The sequence below is a fragment of the Culicoides brevitarsis genome, chromosome 1 (assembly GCF_036172545.1).
Source record: "Culicoides brevitarsis isolate CSIRO-B50_1 chromosome 1, AGI_CSIRO_Cbre_v1, whole genome shotgun sequence".
In the NCBI taxonomy this organism is placed as follows: Eukaryota; Metazoa; Arthropoda; class Insecta; order Diptera; family Ceratopogonidae; genus Culicoides; species Culicoides brevitarsis.
In genome coordinates, this window is record NC_087085.1 from 27634744 (window position 1) to 27658948 (window position 24205).

General features: G+C 30.6%; 7 protein-coding genes across 7 annotated transcripts; 4 read left to right on the plus strand and 3 right to left on the minus strand.

Moving 5' to 3' along the window:
- The first annotated feature begins 42 nt into the window (after positions 1-42).
- On the plus strand, positions 43-19010 carry LOC134827086 (G-patch domain and KOW motifs-containing protein-like). Its single transcript, XM_063839625.1, has 3 exons — positions 43-97; positions 154-843; positions 18356-19010. The coding sequence occupies exons 1-3, from the start codon at positions 71-73 to the stop codon at positions 18947-18949; spliced, it is 1311 nt and encodes a 436-aa protein (XP_063695695.1). The 5' UTR covers positions 43-70; the 3' UTR covers positions 18950-19010.
- On the minus strand, positions 856-2207 carry LOC134827090 (uncharacterized). The gene has a single exon (XM_063839628.1). It carries the CDS (start codon positions 2185-2187, stop codon positions 892-894), a length of 1296 nt encoding a protein of 431 aa, XP_063695698.1. The 5' UTR covers positions 2188-2207; the 3' UTR covers positions 856-891.
- On the minus strand, positions 6129-7436 carry LOC134828071 (uncharacterized). Its single transcript, XM_063841024.1, has one exon. The coding sequence runs from the start codon at positions 7434-7436 to the stop codon at positions 6129-6131; it is 1308 nt and encodes a 435-aa protein (XP_063697094.1).
- LOC134827088 (uncharacterized) lies at positions 8983-10422 on the plus strand. The gene has a single exon (XM_063839627.1). The coding sequence runs from the start codon at positions 9005-9007 to the stop codon at positions 10301-10303; it is 1299 nt and encodes a 432-aa protein (XP_063695697.1). The 5' UTR covers positions 8983-9004; the 3' UTR covers positions 10304-10422.
- Positions 12212-13757, plus strand: LOC134827085 (uncharacterized). The gene is made up of 2 exons (XM_063839624.1): positions 12212-13168; positions 13235-13757. Exons 1-2 carry the CDS (start codon positions 12332-12334, stop codon positions 13709-13711), a joined length of 1314 nt encoding a protein of 437 aa, XP_063695694.1. The 5' UTR covers positions 12212-12331; the 3' UTR covers positions 13712-13757.
- LOC134827087 (uncharacterized) lies at positions 15251-17850 on the plus strand. Its single transcript, XM_063839626.1, has 2 exons — positions 15251-16087; positions 16836-17850. Exons 1-2 carry the CDS (start codon positions 15299-15301, stop codon positions 17343-17345), a joined length of 1299 nt encoding a protein of 432 aa, XP_063695696.1. The 5' UTR covers positions 15251-15298; the 3' UTR covers positions 17346-17850.
- LOC134827084 (neither inactivation nor afterpotential protein G-like) lies at positions 18920-24049 on the minus strand. Its single transcript, XM_063839623.1, has 4 exons — positions 23956-24049; positions 23624-23887; positions 20741-22089; positions 18920-19224 (listed from the first exon to the last, which is right to left on the minus strand). Exons 1-4 carry the CDS (start codon positions 23972-23974, stop codon positions 19042-19044), a joined length of 1815 nt encoding a protein of 604 aa, XP_063695693.1. The 5' UTR covers positions 23975-24049; the 3' UTR covers positions 18920-19041.
- Between the last annotated feature and the right edge of the window lie 156 nt (positions 24050-24205).

The following is a 24205-nucleotide window of genomic DNA, read 5'->3' on the forward strand; positions in this document are numbered from 1 at the left end:
AATTTAGATGTAAACAAAACAAAACGTTTCGCGCATCAATTTTTGTGATTTTCTTAATTTTTGTGAAATAATGGCTGACGATTCAGGTACCAACGAGGTAAGAATCTTCCTTAAAACTCCCATAACCACCCTAATCTTAAATTTTCCTTTCAGACTGCTCCCGTAGCGCCCAAAATCTCTTTCGGCATAAAAACAAACAAAACTTCCGTCTTAAAACCGCAATTCAAACCTGCTCCCATCAAATCCCGCGAATACATCAAAAGTATTAACGATGGCGACATTGAAGCCACCGTCAAGAAAGAAAAGGAAGAAGCTCGTGTCATCCCGCTACCAACTTCGAGTAAAAATTACCGCCAACGACTCACCACAGCGACTGCCATCAAAGCCGAAATAAAAGTCGAAACCGAACTCCCTTCCGACATTTCGCATTTATCCATCGAAAAACGAGCTGAACTCGAAATTTTACGGGATTTACAGAAAAAGGACGACGACGAGAGCTTAAATCCAAATTTTGTCATCCCAAAAGTGGAGGAAGCGGAAATGACGGGCGCGAAAGAAGCCACAATGGACGATTATGAGAACGTTCCCATCGTGGGTTTTGGTCTTGCGATGCTTCGTGGCATGGGACTCAAAGAAGAAGACGAGAAAAAACCGAATGACGACCAAAAATTGGGATTAAGTGACGAGTTCAAGTTCCGTCCGAAGGGCATGGGACTCGGAGCAGATCAAACTGTCAAACCGAAAGAATTGAAAATTAAACCCAAAGCCGGTCAAATTTTGCAGATGAAAAAGGGAGCTTTTGTGGTGATTCTCGGAGGCAATTATAAGGATTTCTACGGAGAGGTAAGTCGCAAATTTTTACCCGTACCACAAAAATTTATTCAAAAAAATTCAAATGTTGTACCCAAACCGGTCGATATCTAAAACGATATCTCGAATTCGTGGTTCAAGTTTCTTAAGATTCGCTTCGGCGGCTTTCATCATGGCGCTTTGTGCATTTTCTTTGGCATTGGGGTCCATTAATTCATCCATTGACTTGTCCATGTCCGGCAAATCTTCCGTTGAAATTGTAACGACGCCCAAAATTAAAAGTGCGTGAAGTAATCCGAGTTTTCCGAATTTTTTCCATTCCTCTTGGAAAGCAGAAAAAGGAAAAATTCGTTCGGACTGTTCTCCAAACTTTTCCAAAAATGCACCGAACGTTTCGTGATAAAGTTTCAGTAAATTCGCATAATGTGCGTCTCGTGTCGGCTTATCAGTGGATGTAAACAAAAAGTATGCCAGGTCAAGTATGGGTGACGCATAACGTGAAAGCTGCCAATCAAGCACCATTACATCATTCGGAATTTTCGAAGGACCAAATTTGAACATGAAATTGTTACTCCAACTGTCTCCGTGTCCAAGGACGGAATATTTGCCGGAATTTTCCGGATTTGTCAAATATTTGTACTCGACAGCCAAATTTTCGCGCAATTTTTTCAACTTTTCTTCAATTTTCGGATGTTTGCCTTGAAGCGAATTGATCGCTACGGGAAAAACTGTATTCCACATCCCAACAGTGGCAGGCTGGACCATTATTTGTTCCATTAAATCTTCGTATTTCTTGAATTTTGCGAATATTTCGGGCTTTTTTCTTTCGAAAACGAACGAAAGTGCATGTAATTTTGCCAATTGCTGCACCACTAATCGAATAACGGCAATATCGAGGGGTTCATATTTGCTCACCATCGCATAACCCTCGTCACGGATGTCGTTCATCACGAGAATTCCATCGTCTGTGGCATCATCGAACTCTGCATAATAGCATTTGGGGTAATTAAAGAACCCCTCTTTGGTCGAAACTCCATATTCTCGTTGGATTTTCTCCAATTCCGGCAAATAATCTTTGTACATGGCAATTTCTCGCTTAAACAAAGCATTTGAATTCGAGAATTCACGTCGAGCTTTCGATACAACTTGCATTTTACACAAAACCGGAAATTCGTGTGTGATATTTTCAGAAGATTTCGTGCCAATAATTGTGGCGCGAACAATGACACTCATGTAGCCGTCGCCAACGCTGCTGCCAGATGCGATTTTTACATTGTACGAGACGAAATTTTGTTGCTTAGCGACGATTTTTAGTGCTCTTTTGGCGATTTCTGGTAAATTATTCCAAGTGAGTTCCTCAGATTTTCCGTTTTCCATTTTTTTTCCTTGTTATTCCGTTGAGCTTAGATCGAGAACTAAAGTTCCGCGTAAGGGTGATGAAGCTTAAATACTCTCCGGTGCGATAATTGTGTAAAATTAATTTTTTTGAGAGTCATTTTAATATCGTAGAAGTGGTCTAGCCGAGCAGAACTCGATAAAATTACATGTAAAAGCTAACGTACAGTCAATTTGTTTACTAAACAAAAAAGGCCTTGATTCTTAACAGGCAATTTGTCATTATTATTGTTTCATGTTTGCACGCTTTTCATATTGACTTTTGAAAAAAATATTAATTTTAATTCATTTTCTAAATTTAAAATAAAAAATAGTGAAAAGTTTCAGATGAAAATTTAAAAAAAAATTAAAAAAGGTGAAAAATTATTTTTACAGTTAGGCCGCTCCAAATTTTTTTTTGAACTTTTTATCCCATGCCCCATTTCAAAAGCCGAAAATCCAATAAAAAAAAAAGTTAAAAATTTTATCAAAAATTACCGTTTTTTGGTCTATGTATTTTCATAATTTTTCAAGGAATTTTAAAAAAAAAATTAATTTTTTATTATTTTTTTTTAAACTTTTGTATTGAAAATGATATTTTTACAAGAATTTTCTTCTCCAAATTTTTTTTTTTTTCGAAAAACATTAAATTTATATTTTTAAAATTTTTTTTATGAAATTTTTTTTATGAAATTTTTTTCTCAATTTTCAAATTGAAATTCTCTAAAATCAATTTTGAATAAGAATTTTTCATTTTTCAAAAACAACTAAAATATTGATTAATAATTTAAAATATTTGAATGGGGCAAAAATTCATACAAAATTACAAATACCTATTCAATGAATTTTTGTCCGTTGACCAATATTTTCGTTTTTTTTAAAGTACTGTTTAAATTTTGACACTTTGAATGAAAAAGTATTTCAAATCTTTTTTTTTTGTTGCCGTTTGAAAAAAAGTTTTTGGCACAAAAAGTTCGAAAAAAATTGGAGTGGCCTTATTCTTATCTAAAAAATTTTGTTTCAATAAAAAAATAAATAAATAAAATGTTTGATAAGATCTTGAAATCAATTTAATTAAAATTGTGCACAAAAATAATTTTAAGATTAATTTTTAAAAATTCTTTTGAAAAAATCTCCGTTTTAAAATCCCAAGAAGCAAAAAATAATAATAATTCGTCTTTCGCACTTCTTAAAAAAAAATAAATATTTAATTGCAATTATTCAATTTTTTTTTCTACACAAAACAACTGAAAATATTTTTTTTATATTTTCATTTTTAATTAATTTATTTATTTTTATTTTATTTTATTTTTTGTTATTTTTTTATTTTATTTTATTTTACTTTTTTTTTGAATAAATATTTTAAATTTAAAATAATTAATTTTTTGATTTTATTTTTTTTTATTCATTTTAACTCATGTTTATTTCAAATTTTTAGCTGATAAAACCTTCATCGTATTTTTAAGAATTAAAGATAACCAAAACGTTCGACATCTAGAATAATATCTCTAATACGAGGTGCCATATTTGGGATGTGACTCTTAAGCGCTTTGACCAAAGGACTGTCAACATCACTATTTTTATCTTGTTTCATTAGTTGATCCATCGAATCATCATAATTCGGCATGTCCTCTGCTGGAATTGTGGCAATAGTTAAATTAAAAAGCACTATAATGATACCAAATTTTCCAAATTTCTTCAATTCTTCATGAAAAGCGGTGATTGGAAAAATTTCTTCGACAGATTCTCCAAGTTTTTCAAGGAATGAGGTCATTGAACCGTGATAAACCTTTAATAAGTCATCATAATAAACATCTCGTGTCTTCTTATCAGTTGCAGTAAACAAAAAATGTACAATATCGAGTACGGGAGATGCATACTTCGAGTGCTGCCAGTCAAGGAACATAACTTCTTGAGGTCCTGTTGGTCCAAATTTGTACATGAAATTATTATTCCAAGAGTCTCCGTGACAAATAACGGTATATTTGTCAGAATTTTCCGTATTTGATAATTTTTCGCATTCAATATTAAAATTTTCATGTAAATTTTTCAACTTTTTTGCGACTTCCGGGTGTTTTTCTTGAACTAAAGTGATCGCTAAGGGAAAAACTGTATTTTTAACTTCTTCCGCTGCTGGTTGGACGAAAATTTTTATGATCAAATCTTTGTATTCCTTGTATTTTTGGAATATTTCTGGCTTTTTTCTCTCAAGAACGAACGATAGAGCATGTAATTTTGCTAATTTTTGCATCACCAATCGAACAAATTCAATTTCGAGAGTTTCACATTTGTTCGTCATCTCAAATCCTTCGTCTCGAAGGTCGTTCATAACAATAATTGCATCATTTGTGGCCTCATCGTACTCTGCATAATAACATTTTGGAAAATTAAAGAAACCCTCGTCCTCTAATATTCCAAATTCCTGCTGCAATTTTACTAATTCCCGCAAATAATCATTGTACAAAGAAATTTCTCGCCTAAATGCTTCATTTGAGTTCAATATTTCACGACGAGCTTGAGATGCGACTTGCATTTTACACAAAACTGAAAATTCGTGCAAATTTTTTTCTTGGGTCTTGATGGAGTCATCGGATGATTTTGAGCCTACGATTGTCGCTCGAATAATTTCACTTAAAAATCCAGCATTTTTTTCAGAAGTGATTTTGACTTCGTATTTAGCGAAATTTTGATTTTCAGCGACAATTTTTAATGCTTTTTTAGCAATTTCTGGTAAATTGTTCCAAGCGAGCTGATTTTTTTCTACGAGGTTGCCGTTTTCCATGGCGATGTTAATTCTTCAAAAGACAAAAGAAGACTAAATTTGCTCAGTTTTGTGGTGGTTCTTAAATAAATTTCGTATTTTTTGAGAGTCATTATGTCAAAGATTGTCAAACACTTGATAAAGCCACGAGTACGATTATTTTCTAAACAAATCATAAAAAAAAATATTTGAGACTTAGTGAGATTTTTTTAAAGAGATTGCAAGTTTTTACGTATGCTCAAAGCTCGAGATTACGAAACAAAATTAACGAATTGTTATTCTAAATTTTTGTAAATATTTGCTTATTTTATTTTTTATAAGTCGCAATTAAATTTTAAATTGTATTTTAGGCGAATAAATTGAATGTTTTAATTTTTTTGCATTTTTGAAAATATTCGAATTAAGGCCGCTCCAAATTTTTTTTGAACTTTTTATCCCATGCCCCATTTCAAAAGTCGAAAATCCAATGGGGCAAAAAAAAAAGTTAAAAATTTCATCAAAATTGACCGTTTTTTGGTCTTTTTTCATATTTTTTCAAGGAATTTTACAAAATTTTTGAAAATATTTTAAATTTTTATGAATTTTTGTATTAAAAATCGTATTTTGACATGAATTTTCTTCGTTAAAATTTTTTTCAAAATTTTTTGACAGTTTTTTTTACGAAATTTTTTTGTTTAAATTTTTAACTTGAAATACTTTCAGATAAATTTTAAATTAGTAGTTTTAGTGGTATTTACATTGAGATTTGATAATTTAGAATTGATAAAATTGAGTTAAAAATCTAAACAAAAAAAAATTATTAAAAATAATTATCAAAAAGTTTTGAAATTTAATTTTTTTGAAAAAATTTTTAGAGAAGAAAGTTCATGTTAAATTTCGTTTTTCTATACAAAAATTCTTAAAAATTAAAAAAAAATTTTGAAAATTTCTTGAAAAAAATGTAAAAAAAAGCAAAAAACTGTCAATTTTGGTAAAACCCTTTTTTTTATTTTGACAAAAACATAGAAAAACATTTGGAGCGGCCTTGTAATAATTTATTCAAATTCGAAAGCTCGAGCTTTCAGATTTCTTAACCTTAATCGTTTGTTAGTTTACTTTTCATAATTCTGTCTTCTTATCATTTCTATAAAATCAAGCGAGAATTTTTTTTTGCATTTTTAAATTGTGTATTTTTTAAGTACTTTTAAAGATAACCAAACCGATCGATATCTAAAACAATATCTTTGAGACGAGGAGCTACTTTCGGGTTGTTGGTTTTGATAGCTTTAATCATTGAAATATCACTATCACATCTTTTATCTGGATTCATCAATTTTTCAATCGATTCATCTACATTTGGACTTTCTTCTTCGGGAATCGTGACAACGTTCAAGTTAAAAAGAGCAATAATCAATCCAAATTTCCCGAATTTTTTCAATTCTTCATGAAAAACGGCGATTGGAAAAATATTTTCAACAGATTCACCAAATTTTTGCATTAATGAGCTCATGGATCCATGATAAAGTTTCAATAAATCGTCATAATACGCGTCTCGTGCCTCCTTATCAGTTGCAGTAAACAAAAAATACACAAGGTCAATTATGGGCGACCCATATTTAGACAGTTGCCAATCAAGTAACATAACTTCCTGAGCAGTGCCAGTTGGTCCATATTTGTACATGAAATTGTTATTCCAACAGTCGCCGTGACCGATAACGGTATATTTGCCGGAATTTTCGGTATTTGATAATTTTTCGCATTCAGCGTAAAAATTTTCGTGCAAGTTTTGAACTTTTTCCGCAATTTTTGGATGTTCTTGTTGAAGGGAGGTGATGGCTAACGGGAAAACTGTGTTCCAAATCTCCATCGTTGCTGGTTTCATGAGTATTTTGAACATTAAGTCGTCATATTTTTTAAAATTTTTAAACATTTCCGGCTTTTTACGTTCAAAAACGAATGATAAGGCATGTAACTTGGCCAATTTTTGTACCACCAACCGAATTGATTGAATATCGAGTAACTCGTACTTGCTTGCCATCATAAATCCGCTGTCTCGAATATCGTTCATGACCAGAATTCCATCGTCTGTGGCATCATCATACTCTGCATAGTAACATTTTGGAAAATTAAAGAAACCCTCTTCCTCAGAAATCCCAAATTCTTGCTGCAATTTCACCAATTCCCGTAAATAATCGTTGTACAAAGAAATTTCTCGTTTAAAAACCTCACTTGAATTCGAGAAATCACGACGAGCTTGAGATGTAACTTGCATTTTACACAAAACTGAAAACTCGTGCAAGATTTCTTCTTGAATTTCGATTGATTCTTCGGATGATTTTGATCCTACGATGGTTGCTCGAACGATTTCACTCAAAAATCCATCGTTGGCGTTGGTGCCAGAAGTTATGTCGACTTTGTACGTGATGAAATTTTGTTCCGCAGCCACGGCTGTTAGAGCTCGTTTAACAATTTCTGGTAAATTATTCCAAGTTAGCTTATTTTCGTTTTCCATGATGAATGTTTAGCTTTTAAAATACTTTGTTAGACTAAATTTTTCCAGAATCGCAGTTGTGTCTTAAATACTTTATACATTTTTTGAGAGTCATTGTCAGCAAACATGATTCAGATTTACAAGATGTTTAAATAGTTTCATATCTTGAATAGGGATTTTCTTATCATTTTTTGTAAAATCAAGCAAAAAATGTTTTATGAGATTTTAGACAAAATTCAAAAATTAGAAGATACAAAAAAAAATATTTTTTTTTCTTTCTTTTTTTAATTTTTTAAAATATTTATTTTAAAATAAAAGTTTTTTCTAAAAATTGCATAACATTTAGATAACTTTTTTTTTCTAAATATGTATGTTCCGAATTAAAAAAAAATAATTAAATCTGTTATTTTTGATAACTTGATTTAAAAAAAATCACTCAAATTAAATTAAAAAATGTTTAAAAATAAAAATTATTTTCAAAATAAATTAAAAATTCCATAAAGCTTCTTCAAATTAAATTCAAATATAAAAATAAAGACGAAGTCTCATTTCAAAATGCAAAAAAAGGATTCGGGAAAGAGCTTAATTAAAAAATTATAATGAATTAAAATGAAATTAATTACAAGGAAAAATTAGTTTTGTCCGATCCCCAAAAGTCGAAAATCAAAAATTACTTTTTTTAGAAAAATTTAAAAATTTTACCTTTTTATTTAAACTTAGAAATTTTATTAAAAAAATTTCAATTACAAGGAAGTTTAACTCTGAAAATATTTTTGAAAAAAAAATGAACTTTCATTGTAGTTTTTTACAATTTTTATATTTTTTAACATGAAACTGTTCCCTAGTCAGTTAAAAATTAGTAAATTAATTTAATTTAATTAAAATTAATCTACAATAAAGGATTTATAAAAATATTAATGAACGAGTAAAATTATTTAAATTCTGTAATTTTGTAAAAAAAAAATATTTTAAAACTTTTTTTTTATTTTTATAAAAAATTAAATTTTTAAATATTTTTCTTGATTTTGTATAAATTTTAATTATTTTTATGTTTGTTTTTTATTTAATTTTTTTATAAATTATTAATCAAATAATCAAAAAAATGTTGTTTCAATATATGTAATTGATATTTTTTTTGAATTTTTAAATAATTATTTGAAGCTTTTTTTTATCACTCGATACCTACATGAAAAAAAAATTTATTTTCTGGTTTTTTCCAATCGAATATAATATCTTCTTTATTTTTTCAAAACTATTTTTCTTAAACTTCTCTGTGAAATTTAAAACAATCGATCTCTTTAAGCAGCGCACAATCGTTTCACACGTTCTTCTTGCAAATGTCACTTAATATCTCACACACTCGCAAGTAGATGTAATAAAAATTCATTTAACATTCCACTTAATTAGAGAGACCGCGCGCGTAACTATATCATAAATAAATGATAATACAATAAAAGCTCGTAAGATAAAGAATTTCTATCAACACACACAATATTTACTTATAAAAATGTGTCGAATATCCAATCGCATCATTAGTATCGATAACACTGCTGCGCGATCAACAAGTCAAATATTACATTCTGCTTAGCATGACTTTGCCGGACTTTATTTTGGAATCACTTTCGTATCTCGTGAAGAAATTAAAACTCCCGTACGACACAATCAACACTGAGCTCGTGTACGATGGCATGCTGACGTCCGTTTTTCGCGTCGAATACATTGCTTACGGACCAAAAATCGAGGAAACCTCCGGTGACGACGACGAAGAACACGAAAATGGAATTTCTTTCGAACCCCGGTTACTCAAGTCGTTCATCGTGAAATGCATCAAGACTGAACAACGTGCCGAATACGACATTGTGCCCGCTTTTATGCGCGAATTTATTTTCTACCAGAAAATTTATCCGGATTTGGCGCATTTTCAAAAGACCCGAGGCGTAAAGTCCGTTTTTCACAGCGGATGTTTTCGCATTCCCAAGTGTTACAAGGTGATTTGCAACGAAGCCGATGGACAATACGCTCTAATTCTGCAAGATATGCGAAGGTCGCATTATTTTTCGCTCGGCAAAGACGAAGGTGCGACATTAGCAGAAGCAACGGCCGTTTGTCAAGCACTTGGAAAGTTTCATGCCGTTTCCTTCGCTTATCGGGACCAAAAACCGCAGGATTTTGCGAAATACGAAAAATTAATTGATCCGTTGTACGAACGGATGTCCGACATGGAACAGCTGATCACTTGTTTCTTGTATCCGCGCATCGATGAGGCGATCGAATGTTTGCAGCCACACGAAGAATTCCGCAAGGAAAAGTTACTCGAGTTCCGTGAGACGGTTTATCAGACAATTTTGAGCTACGTTTCGCTCGAAGACACCGAGGATTGTTGCGTTATCGGTCACGGCGATTCGTGGAGTCAAAATATTTTGTTCAAAAAAATCGTTAATGGGACGCAGTGTTGCTTCATGGACTTCCAACTGGTGCGTTACGGAAGCTGTATCTTGGATTTTGTGAATTTTATCTTCACAAGTACGACGGCAGAACTAAGGAACGAGCATTATCACGCATTGACACAGACATATCACGACAGTTTATGTGCGGAAATTCGCGAACTCGGAAGTGATCCGGAAAAATTGTTTCCCTGGACGACGTTTCAGCATCATTTGAAGCGCTTTGGAGGTTATGGACTGGTAATGGCGATGCTGCAAATGGAGTTTATTGTGTCGGATGAGGCACGTGAGAAGAGAATTTCGTTAGATGAGCCGCCACCGGTGCCGCAAAAACGAAGAAGTTCAATAGTGCCCGTTGGATTGGTGGAAAAATTGAAGAAAACTGAGAGGCAGGAACGGTTGGCGGGCATCGTGAGAGATATTGTGCGGCTTGGATATATTTAAATAGACTTTTCATGTATTTTGAAAGTTATATAAATATAAATCAGTTTAAAATTCACCAAAGAATCAAGAAAATTTTGACAAAAATGTGGTAAAAAGAGGAAAATTGCTCCTCATTTTTCCATGACCTTATTTATAAAAAAAAAAAAATAATAATAGGTAATAATTTCATTTTACAATTTAATTTTTTTCATATGCCAAATTAAAAATTCCTCTGAAAAAATTGTATTTTTGACGAAAACCATGAAAAATTAGGTTTAAAAAATTAGACGAGTAGAATTTAAAAAAAAAATCACATTCAATATTCTCCTAATCTTTCCGAAAATAAAAATTAATAATTTAATTAATTTAATAGATTAAACTCCATCATTAACTAATTTTCGGTGAGTTTCCCATATTTTCCAGTCAAAGATATACGAAAAAATTTTAAAATACATAAAATAATTTTTTTTAGCAGTTTTTGTTTAAATTTGACTCAAATAGGTGGAAAATATAATTTTTTTTAAACAACTTAAGGCCGCTCCAAATGAAAATCAAAAATAAAGTCCAAAATTTTTTAAAATAAAAAAAAAGTTTTGAAATACTTTTTTCATACCAAATGACAAATTTTTATCAATTTTTGAGCGTTAAATAATATTTTTGATATTTTTTTACTATTTACTTTAAAATTTGCTTATTTAAAAAAGATTTCAGAAAATTTCATATTAAAAATTAAAGAAAATTTCATAAAAACTAACTGTCGAAAAATTTTGAAATAAAAATTTGATAAATTTTATGCAAAATATTTTTAGAGAAGAAAATTTATGATAAAATATGATTTCCAAAACATAAATTAGAATAAATTGAAAAATTTTTTGGAAATTTTCTCTAAAAATTTTGAAAATACACCAAAAAACGGTCATTTTTGGTTAAATTTTTAACTTTTTTTTTTTATTTTGCATCATTGGATTTTCGACTTTTAAAATGGGGCATCGGACTTTATTTTTGATTTTCATTTGGAGCGGCCTAAAATATTTTTAAAATTTTCTATGCAAAAAATAGTCAATTTTAAGCTAAAGAACTTCTTTCGATAAAATTAACGAAAAAAAATTAAATAAATAAATTTCGAATAAATTTATTAAATTTTGAAAACTTCAAAAAAATTCTAAATATACTACAAAAATATAATAAAATTTTTAAATTTTAATAATTTTTTATACAAATAATTGTCAATTTGAACAAAAATTCGTCCTAAAAAAAAATCGTATAATCGACCAAATTTTTTTTTATTGATGTTTTGTTAAATTTTCGGAAAAAATAGGCAGGAGATAAATAATGTAATTTTTTTTTGAGTCGTAAAGATTAAATAATTTTGCAAAAATTTATTTTATTTTATTTTTTTTTTTTTTTTGAAATTAATTATTTCTGCAATATTTTTAATGAAAACATGTCAAAAAAGTCTCATTACGAGAAATTTTATCTATTTTTCCACATTTTTCTGTTACTTTAAAGTTACGTTCACACATCTAAACAATTATTTTAAAAAACCTTCATCGATTGATGCAAAAATTTTGTTTTTGTTGTTGGACTTTAATTTTTAAAAACGTGATATTTCTAATCTAAAACAAAGACAAATATTATGATGAAAAAATCATAAACAAAAAATATTTGCCAGTCATTTTTCTTCCGACAAACACCAGCCCCTCATTAAAATATTTACTCATTTGCAGAATAAAAATCGAATGATGACGATTTCTAAAATAAAAATCTACGTAAATTATCATAGAAACTCACAAATTCCGAAGTTCACACACGCACGCAATGGTCTACAGCTGATTATTAGTCGGTCTGATCACTCATTTGCCGAACAGACGACAATAGATGATTAGATTTATTTTTTGTGTGCGATGTTTTGTGAGTTTTACACATATTTATATTTCAGATAAATTTGTTTTTTCGGCTCAGTTGTGAACTGTACGTGTCACTAAACGCTCATTCAATCGCGATCATTCATTTTTTGACTTAATTCACAAAAATTTTTTAATTGTAAAAATGGGTGAAACTCCAAATCCAGTAAAAATGACAGTCCCAAAAGTCGAGGAGTTGTCGGATTATGTTCGCAATGCCTTGAACACGGTCGCCAAAAATGTTGGATTTGAAAAATACACGATGGAAGTGGTGCCGGGAGCGAATGTCGGCGACGGGTACATGGGCTTGATGTTGTCCGTGAGCTACAAAGGAACGAAAAACGGTGGAGTACCGAGTGAAATGAACGTCATGTGCAAGATTCCGCCGTTATCGGAAGCTAGACGCCAACAATTCAACACGACACTCATTTTTCAACGTGAAGTCACGATTTACAACGATTACTTGCCACTTGTGATGCAGTTGCAGAAGGAAAAAAATTTCGCCGAACATGAAATGTTCACGAATTTCCCAAAAGTGTACTTTGCTGGTATAGATGAAAAGTCCGGGGAAGGTGCAATTATCATGGAAAATTTACGGGAACGCGGTTATGCGACTGCCGATCGTGCCAAAACGATCGATTTTACGTATTCGCGCTTGGTGATGGAAGGTCTTGGACGTTATCATGCCTTGTCGTACGCCATGAAGCACCAAAAACCCGAAATTTTCGCCAAATTCAAGCTCACCGATATTCTTGTTGAGATGTTCAGCAAGCCAGAAATGCAACACATGTGGACCCAGATGTACGATCAAGCCATTGCCACTCTCATGCCCGAAGAAGAGACGCTCAAAGCGAAATTGGTGGATTTCAAGGAGAATATTGTCCCGATTTTGACGCATTTGGTCAATCCGGACGTCGCAGAGCCATTTACTGTGTTGAATCACGGCGATTGCTGGATCAACAACTTCATGTTCAACTTCAATGTGAGTCCTTGTCGCAATTTAGATAACAAAAAAATGCCATTAACGACTTATTTTGTTTCATAACAGGGCGAAGTTCCAATCGGTATCAAATTTATTGACTTCCAGGTGGCCAGATACGTCAGTCCCGTACTCGACTTAATGTATTTTATCTTTGCCTCGACCGATAAGCAACTCAGAGATGAACATTATGACGATCTCATTCGTGCTTATCACTCCGCCTTATCAGCAATGTTGGAAAGATTAGGCGAAAAAACGAACAAAGTGATGTCTTTTGAGGCATTGCAAGCAGAATTGAAGAAATTCGGTAAATTTGGCATGCCAATGGCTTTCATGTTGATTCCATCCATCACGATGCAAAGTCAAGATATCCCCGACATGGACAAGATGGCCGAGATGATGCAAAAAATGCAAGCAAAGGGCGAGAATTTCGGTGAATCGGAGGAAACAAAGGAAATGATGGCAAAATATCAGCAACAAACGATGAAAGTTGGCGCCCGTATTCGTGATGTCGTCATCGATATGGAACGTCTTGGATACATTTAAGGTTTTACTGTGGCAATAAATAACTTTTCTCTCTTTATCTACGTCACTATTGGGTGTTTTTGTTGAAACTCGTCAAAAATCCTTGAAAAAAGATACAATTAATAACTGCGTCGTTTACGTGAATTTTTTAATAACCCTTAATTGATATGCGAGAACCTGTTTCGCTTACTCATTCAAACTCTTTGTGTATTTTCAATAATTCACACACACAGAATCCACAAATCAAACTGCGTACACTGTGAAAAATTTGTGTCTCGAAATATAAAAAAATGAGCGAGATACCGTTAAAATTTTTAAAAATCCGAGAAATAATTTATTTTTTCGAATTAAATATTTATTATGGCATCAAAGAAAATTTATGAGTTAAAAAAAAATTTTGACACTTAAAAAATTTTAATTTTTAAAATTGAAAAAATATTGTCTCGAAATCGTCGATAATTTTTATTTACAGGAAAATTAAAAAAAAAAAACATCAAAGGATTAAAAAGAAATTATTTTGACACAAAATTGAAGTAAGGCCGCTCCAAATGAAAATCAAAAATAAAGTCCGATGCCCCATTTTAAAAGTCGAAAATCCAATATAGCAAAAAAAAAATTTTTAAATTTCATCAAAAATGGCCGTTTTTAGGTATATTTTCATAATTTTTCAAGATGTTTTTAGAAATTTTTTTTAAAAAGTTTTAAATTTTTAAAATTTTTTGTTTAAAAAATCGTAATTTAACATAAATTTTCTTATTTAAATTTTTTTTTACAAAATTACTGAATTTATTTTTCAAATTTTTTTGACAGTTATTTTTTATGATTTTTTTTTCTTTATTTTTTAATATGTAATATTCTCAAAACCTATTTTAAATTAGCAAATTTCAAAAAATATGTATATTTTATTTTCAAAAATTTTGGACTTTATTTTTTATTTGATTTATTCTATGTAAAATTTTTAGAAAATTCTTTATTTGAATGAAATTTTTGGCTTTTGAAATAAAATTTCTGAGTTATTTAATTCAATTCATTTCTTAATTAAAATAATTTTAAAAAAATAATATTTTTTTTCTAAAAAATGTAAAAAAGTTGAAATCTTTAACAAAATCTCAAATTTAAGCTTATGACAAAAGCTTTTTACGTAAAAAAATAATTTTACTGAATCAAAAAAATAACTTTCTGCTATTCTGGATTTTCTGAGAAAATTTGGTTTTTTAGAAAAAAAAGTTATGAAGTAAAGATGAATTTATTCTAACAAATCATTCAAAATCGACATTTTTCAAGCTTTTTTAAATAATCTTTGATTATTTTTGTGTTTTAATACTTTTTTTTACTATTTTTAATCAAAAACCATAAGATTTAAAATTTTGGGTTACAGAATTAAAAAATTTTTATGACCTGCAGAAATTTTTGTTTGCGAAACACCAATTTTTCACAATGCACGAAATACGTTATGTCATGCAAGTCATTAGATTTATTTACTCTCGTACTTTGCGATAAAAGCATCCATTCATTCAAGAATCTCTTCTCACTCGATCGTGCTCGGCGCGATCAGTTTCGTGTCGGCGCTCGAAGAGAAAACAACTAAATTGATCAAAACAGAAAAAAATGTCTGATGAAAAAGTGTCTATGGTTGTTCCCTCGCTCGAGGAACTTCCGCCGTTCGTGCGTTTCTCGTTAGAAAAAGTCGCCAAAAACGAGGGTTTTACCGACTTTTCCCTCGAAATCGAACCAGGCGCGAATATCGGAGACGGATTCGTCGGGATTATGTTAAAAGTTCAAATTAAAGGTACGAAAAATACGCAAAAATCAGAACTTAACGTTTTATGCAAGATCCCACCGATGAACAAGGCACGACGCGAACAATTCAACTCGATCGAGATATTTTCGCGCGAAATTGAGATGTACAACGTCGTGCTGCCGCATCTCAAAAAATTCCAAGAATCCAAGGGAATTCGCGAAGACGAGGGATTTTTCAACTATCCAAAATGCTATTTTGCTGGCGAAAGTAAGGAACTCGATGATGCGGTTGTCATTATGGAAGATTTGCGTGACAAGGGTTACGGCATGGCGGATAAATTTGTGTCGATTGATTTTCCGCATGCGAAACTCGTGATGGAGGGATTGGGACGATTGCATGCCTTGTCGTTCGCATTGAAGGTACAAGAACCGGAAACACTGAAACAATGGCAGTTCAAAGATGTGCTGACCGAAATGATGCATCGCGAGGAGTTTATTGAGATGTTTGAGCGATACTTTGATCAAGCGATGGAAGCATTGAAGCCCGAAGAGACAGATGTCAAAGAAAAAATGGAGCATTACAAAAAACACATTACAGAAGAATTGAATTTCTTGACGAGTGCCGAAGAGGCAGAACCGTACACAGTATTAAATCACGTAAGAATTTCTTATCTTAGGCAAGTGCAGTTTTAAAGTGTTTTACAATATTTTGGCCAAAAAATATATTTTTGAGTAATTTTTAACGAGATTTGGGTTAATTTTACATTTTTAACATATCTAAAAATTTTTGTTTAAAAAATTATAATTTGAAAATTATTGAAAAATTTTAATTGTTTTTTTTTTATTTAAATCAATTTAATTTTATAAAAAATATTTTTTTTAATTTTAAAAATTTCGCAAATTTATGAAAAATTTTCCTTTTTTTAGAAAAAAAAAACTAAATACAATGAATAAAAATTTGAAAATTTAGCAAAACAAACTTAAACAATAAATAAAAATATTTTTTTGGATTAAATTTGATCAAAAAATATTTAAAAAAAATATTGTCAAAAAATATTTAATTTTAATAACATTTAAAGACATTTTAACATTTTTTTTATTTTTTTTTTTTTATTTTAGACATTTTTAATAACTGTCCTTAAAAATTTTACGTTTTATGTAAAAAATATTCTATTATTTTTTACCTTTGCTTCTAAAGATCGAAAATGTTTGAAAAATTTTAAATAATTTTTGATAACTTATTTTTTTAAGTCAAAAATATAAAAAAATTATCAATTTTCATTAAAAAAAAAATAACAAAAAAATTCCCTAAAATTTTTGAAAAAAATTTGAAACATTTTTTTTTAACTGCATTTGCCTCATAATAGAAAAAAATAGATTTCTCAACGAAACCTTGAAATTCCAGGGAGATTGTTGGATCAACAATTTCTTGTTCCACCGTAACTCGAGCAACATTCCGACCGACATCAAGTTCATCGATTACCAAATTTCCCGGTATGTGAGTCCCGTACTTGACATCGTTTATTTCATCTTTGCGTCGACCGACAAGGCCTTCCGAGACCAACATTACGACGAATTAATCCGAATTTATCATGCCTCTTTCACAAAATTCCTCAAAAGATTGGGAGAAGATCCGGAAGAACTTTTTTCCTTCGACGACCTCCAAAAGCAACTCAAGAAATTCGGTCGTTTCGGGATGCCAATGGCACTAATGCTGCTGCCAATTATCACAACGCAATCCAAAGACCTGCCGGATTTCGATAAATTACCGGAACTCATGGAGGAATTCAAGAAAGGCGATCAAATGTCGGACGAAGCGAAGGAATTTATGGAGTTGTCGCGTCAAAATGCGTTGCGTGTCGGTGGTCGCACGAGAGAAGTTGCTATCGATATGGTTCGACTTGGTTACATGTGATTGCTCGGTGCGGCGGCGTTGTTGTTGTGGTATTTAGTTTAGTTTAAAAATAAATAAAAATTTAATTATTGTTATAGAGACACATTTTGAGTTGATTGAATATCATCATCGGCTACTCGCTAGGCTAGGGCTACAGGCACGTTTTTCTATTTTGATTGATATTTAAATAAACTATTTACCTAAATTAACGAAGCCTATCAAATGACAATAGAGAAGTTATTTTTAGAGGAAACTAAAATTGCTACATATAAATTTTTAATTGAAGGTCAAAAGATTTGAATAAAAATTATTATTTAGCATGATTTGCCTGACCTTCGTGCTAGTATGTGATTTCCACACGAGATACGATCGAATTTCTGCTCATTTATTGACCGCAATACGTTATCTGGGCTGAGTTCAGTGTCGTTTCTAATTAATTTTGGTTAGCTTTTCACAGATTTTCTAAAATCATGAAATTCTAAAATTCAAAAGATAAAAATTTTTTTTTTAAATTTAAATAAATTAAATCTCAAAAAATTATTCAAAAATTATTTAATTTTATTTTTATTATTTTTAATTTATTTAATTTATTTTATTAATTTTTTAAAGTAATTAATTTAATTAGGTATATAAATAATTAATTTATTTAAATTAAAATTAAATAATTAAATCAATTATTTTTTTAAATAAATAAAAATATTTTTTTTTAAATCTGAACTTTGACCATTTTGGTAATTTTGGTATTTTTGAGATTTTTACAACAGTTCAAATACCTACCTTTCTTTAAAATTTTGCGCTAAAAAGTAATTTTATGTAATTTTCTATTATTTTTGCTTCATTCCACGCCTCTGTTCGTCTGTCACGAGTCACTGATTTTGTGGTTTTTGCTTCTAATGATACATATTTTTCAAAAAATCTACAAAAAAATTCCATGCAAGAAAGTTTTTTTCCATACGACCTCCAAATTCTTACGTGGAGACGTCTAGTAATTTTCCGAATTTCACTAAATTTTCATTTTTTCTTTCTTTCAGGTGCGTGGCTTCGATGAAAACAACGGTAGAGTAATTGTCAAACTCGCTCTTGGCCAAAAACCGATCATGCTGGGAGAAAAATTCGTGCAACTCGTAACGCCTGAAGAGTATCAAAAATACAGCAAAATTCCCGTAGAGACAGAACACGAAAAAAAGCACAACGGCAAATACGGACTAATTGCTTCGTCGAAAAATGACACAAAAAAGGAAGAAGAAAAGGAACGTCGGCGATCGCGAACGCCTGAGGAACGGTACAAATCATCATCTCGGCACGAAAAATCCGAAAAATATTCGAAAGAATCATCATCGAGGCATGAAAAGTACAAATCCGATAAATATTCGGACTCTAGAGACTCGTCAAGATATGAGAAAAGTAGCAAAAACGGGTCAAGTCGACATCGATATTCGTCGGAGAGTGAAAGTGATTCGGACGACAGACACCGAAAATCATCAAAAAGTAAGAAAAAATCGTCGCACAAACATAAAAGTCACGATCGGAACCGCGAAAGATATTATTCATCGGATGAAGATCGCAGAGATCGAAGAAAATCGAAAAAGGAAAAACGCGGAAGATCTCGTTCGAGGTCAAGATAATTTTTTTTTATTTAAATTTAGTTAGAAAAAAGTTTTACAAATATATTTTTTTTAAAAAGAATTTTCATCAATTTTTGTTTTTAAACACAACTTTAAACGTTCTTTAAGATTATTTTAGCAGCTTTTTTCGCCACAACGCTTATTATGTAGTTTGGCGTGCCCGAAACTGGCATTGGAATGACTGAAGCGTCAACAACTCGTAATTTTTTGACACCACGAACACGTAAATGCTCGTCAACGGCACTGTCTGAGGTTCCAAGGGCACAAGTTCCTCCCTGTTTTGAATGAAAAATTAAAGTATTAGGAAATAAGGCGATTAAATTTTATTATTTCGTTTTGCGTCAAACTTCATTTTATAAAATTATGCAAAAAAAAATCAAATTAAAATTAAAGTATATTTTTGACTCGTTGTTTATTTATTTTTTAAAGAAATTTTTAAGAAAAATTTTTTTTCCTTGACCGTTTTTCGAAAAAAAAATAAAAACGGTCATGAAATTTTTCAAGTCAAGATCTAACAAACTTTTGATGGATTTCAAAGCTAAAATTGAATAAATATTCATTCTATAGATGATTTTCATCAAAATCTCCTTGATTTTTAAAGAAAAAAAAAAAATTTTTTTCCTTGACCGTTTTTCGAAAAAAAAATAAAAACGGTCATGAAATTTTTCAAGTCAAGATCTAACAAACTTTTGATGGATTTCAAAGCTAAAATTGAATAAATATTCAATAGATGATTTTCCTCAAAATCTGATTTTAAAATTCCTTGATTTTTAAAGAAAAAAAAAGCTTTTTTTTCCTTAACCGTTTTTAAAAAAAAAAATCGGTCATGAAAATCTCCTTGAAGTCAAAAATCTTGAACAAATTTTGATTTCAAAATTATGAACGTTTAAATGCTTCATTTTTTATCGGTTTCCAAAAATTCCTTATTCTTAAAATAAAAAAAAAATTTTTTTCCTTGACCGTTTTTCGAAAAAAAAAATAAAAACGGTCATGAAATTTTTCAAGGTCATGAAATTTTTCAAGCTAAAATTGAATAAATATTCATTCTATAGATGATGTTCATCAAAATCTCCTTGATTTTCAAAGAAATAAAATTTTTTTTTTCCTTGACCGTTTTTCGAAAAAAAAATAAAAACGGTCATGAAATTTTTCAAGTCAAGATCTAACAAACTTTTGATGGATTTCAAAGCTAAAATTGAATAAATATTCATTCTATAGATGATTTCCCTCAAAATCTCCTTAATTTTTAAATAAATAAAAAAAAAAATTTTTTGGGCACAGCGTTACTGACACACACACACACAGACGACAAGTCTAATTTAATACCGCATTTTTTCTTCGAAATGCGGTAAAAATTTACGTACGTTCAAAAATAAAAAAAATATATTTTTTACAAAAATAAATAAATAAAATTAAATACTGATGCGAAATAAATGAAATTTTCAAATATATTTAATTTCTTAAAGTTGCTCCAATTTTTTTTTTTTTTTTTTAATTTTTGTTTTTGAAAAAATAAATTAATTGAAATTATTATTCACAGTTAAAAAAAATCAGCAAAAGTTTTCGTATTTATTTAATATTTAATAATTTTGTAAAAAATTATTAATTAATTTAAATTAATTTTTTTTATATATTTTATTTTTTTAATTTTAAATTTAATATAATTAATTTTAATTTAAGATTTTAAATTTGTAAAAAGTCATTGTTCAAAATAATTTTAAATAAGACAGTATTTCAATTAAAATTCATGGACAAAAAATAAAAAAAAAATTAAAAAATCAAATTTCTTACCGGATGATGTGCTGTTAGAGCTCCTTGTCGCATCAAGCACACCAAATATCTCTCCGACGGAAGTTTTTCTTGCTCTAAATCCTCATTTTCCTCACATTCCTTCATCAGAGGCCAATGAATTATCGCACCTAACTTCTGTAACGGCTTCGATCGAACCACTTCAAACGACAACCGGACCGCATCCAACATACATCTCACATCTGCTTCCGTTTCCAAGTACCTCGGATCAATCAGTGGCTCGTCAAGGACTGAATTCCCGGATAATTTGACCGTTCCCCGACTTGTTGGCTTATGACACGTACTTATAATGACAAATCCTTCTTCGCTATGATTAAAATATCGCGGAAAAAATTTACGAAAAGTCTCAACTTTGTAATTCGAGACATCTTTGAGGGCTTTTTCATCGGCAGAGCCCATTGCGAACACGAGATTCGCATGATCGCCTTGCAACGAGCTGCCTTGAGCAAAAATCGCCATATTTGAGTAGATTCCGGTGCCGTTTTTGATGTATTCCATCATTGCGGAGATACTGAGCATTTTTTTCAGGTTGACAGTCGATGAAGTGTTGACCGACACGAAAAGTGGCATGTTGAAATGGTCGTAAAGATTCCTGCCGACGAAAGAATTTTCAGCTATCGGTGGAATTTGAAAGTTTTTCAGCTCATCCAAGGGTCCAACACCGGAAATTTTCAAAATTTGTGGTGTTTGAACGGCGCCAGCACACAAAATTACCTCCTTTCGAGCTTTTATCTCGAATGGCGTTTCATAATCTCGAGCGACAAGCACTCCAACGGCACTTTTTCTATCAAAAAGCACCTTCAGTACTTGCGTTTTCGTCATAATATGAAGGTTTTCATGGAAAAATGCCGGTTTCAGGTATGTATGATATGTGGAATGGCGATAACCGTTCTTCGTGTAATATTGAGCCGCTTTGAAACGAACTGGCTCATTGACTTCTTCGGCAGCGTCGAGGTAAGCCTTTGTTAATACTGATTCCAATGGATTGACTTGCGTAATCGAAATATCTTCAAAAAATGATTTTAAATACGGATTTTTGAGTCTTCGAGTATCGTCACAAGTTTCTTTGGCGTCATTTTTCTCGCATTTTCCCTCATTTTCCAAGGGCATCGATAAATGTTCCTTCAAAGCTTCGTAACTCCATTCGGGTCCTCCGAATTTTTCAAGGTCATCAAAGTCTTTGGGCACTCCGCCAAAATGTAGCATGTAATTTATCTGCGCCGAACCTCCTAATCCCTTTCCTCGTGGCCACTTTTGTTGATTGCCGATCAAGCCGTGCGACGAAAATTCTTGCGGAACGGTTTTAAAGCCCCAATCGGAGCGATCGTTACCTTAAAAGTAAAAAAAAATTAGAGTCAAAAATAAAATAAAATTTTTTTCTTAAGTCCTTAAGTTGAAAAAACTTAATTGACTTAATTCAAAATAACGATAAGTTTTTTTCTTCAATTTTTCTTTTAGGCGAATTAATTTTATTATTTCATAAGATTTTAATGAGAGGGGACTTTTTAATGGCCTTAGTTAAAAAATTTATTATTTGTATGAAACTTAAGCTTAAGGGCTTAAAAGTCAAAATATTTAATACCCAAAAATTAAATAAGGCCACTCCGATTTAAACTAAAAAATAAGGTATAAAATTTTTAAAACAAAATACAAAATTTAAACCATTTTTGGCCGTTTTTAATGTTTTTTTTTTAAATTAAAAAAAAATTAAATAAATTTTTAAAAAATACCTGAATTATTTGTTCTTGAACTTAAGTTTTAAGTCAAATTTAAAAAAAAAACTTAATCGACTTAAGTCAAACTAAACCTTGATTTACATTATTAAATTAAAATTAAAAAAAATATATTTTTTTTCTGAAGAAGTTGACTTTTGGCATAAAGGTAAAAATAAAAACATATTAAGTCAATTTACTAATTCTTAAGTTCAATGAAATATGAAATAATTTTTTTAATTTTCAAAAATAAATCATTAAAAAAACAAATTATTTTTTTTTCTTTAAAAAAAGGCCGATTCCACAAAAATTAATTGACTTTTTTATTTTCTTAAGCTTAAGTCAAGAGCGTAATTAAACTTAATGTGACTTAATAGGCTTTACAAACTAAAACCTTGATTTACAAAAAATCTTAAAAAAAAGTCATTTTCAACTTTAAGTCAAAAATGTTACCTTGTAACGTAAAAGCCAAATCTTACAATAAATTTATCTCCAGCTTCGATAAGTAACAAGAAAAGTTTTTTTGGTGTCAGTGCATAAAGCTTTTGCTGTTCCTGATCCCACGATGATGAAATCAAAAATTTCGCTTTGAAAACGTTTGGAATTTTCTCATAGTCCAGATACATCCACAGTAGAATCAAAAAGAGGAAAAATAACGTAATGCATGAGGTAAAAAGGAAAATTACTGCAACGAAAGGCAAGCGAGGTGATGAAATTAACGCTGACACGCGAATTTCGAAAGAATTTCCTTACCAATATTGAGAAATCTCATTTTAACCGGGAATTTTTGCGATATTTTAAATAAACAAGAACGTCTGTCAATGAAAGGAAATTTTTTACTTTTGAAAAAGTAACAAAAACAGAAAATAAAATCAATTATCGCGTAAATATACAAATTATTTCCGAATTTTTTCTTTTTTAAAATTTTAAACTCTTAAAATATAGATAAAAACAAGCAATTCCATCTGAAAAGATTAATTGTCTTTTTTATTTTCTTAAGCTTAAGTCAAGAGCGTAATTAAACTTAATGTGACTTAATAGACTTTACTTAAGATTACGGTTGGATTAAGGCCTTTTTTCTCTTAAATTTTCTCTCAAAACTGATCTTAACTCACTTAAGTTCAACTTTAAGTCAAAAAATGCTGCTTACTACCTTGTAACGTAATACTAGCCATCGGAATCTTCGACAATACATTAAATTTATCTCCAGCTTCGATAAGTAACACAGAAAAGTTTTTTTCTCGTGTCAGTGCATAAGCGAGCGTCGATCCAGCTGTTCCTGATCCCACGATGATGAAATCATACTCGCGTCTCGCTTTGACAACCACGTTTGGAATTTTTTCATAGTCCAAGTACATCCACAGCAGAATCAAAAAGAGGAAAAATAACGTAATGCATGACGTAAATAGGAAAATTACTGCAACGAAAGGCAAGCGAGGTGATGAAATTAACGCTGACACGCGAATTTCGAAAGAATTTCCTTACCAATATTGAGAAATCTCATTTTAACCGGGAATTTTTGCGATATTTAACGAAAAAATTGTAAATAAACAAGAACGTCTGTAAAGTTCATTTACCGTCTGCAAGGAAAATCGTCATACTGAGTTGAAAAAGTAACACATAAACAGAAAATAGAACGCCTAATCCAATTATCGCGTAAATATATTGTGCAAACAGCCATTAAGGGACTTCCCTTACTGCGTAACTCGCGTCAAAAATGAAGTTTTTGTGTAAA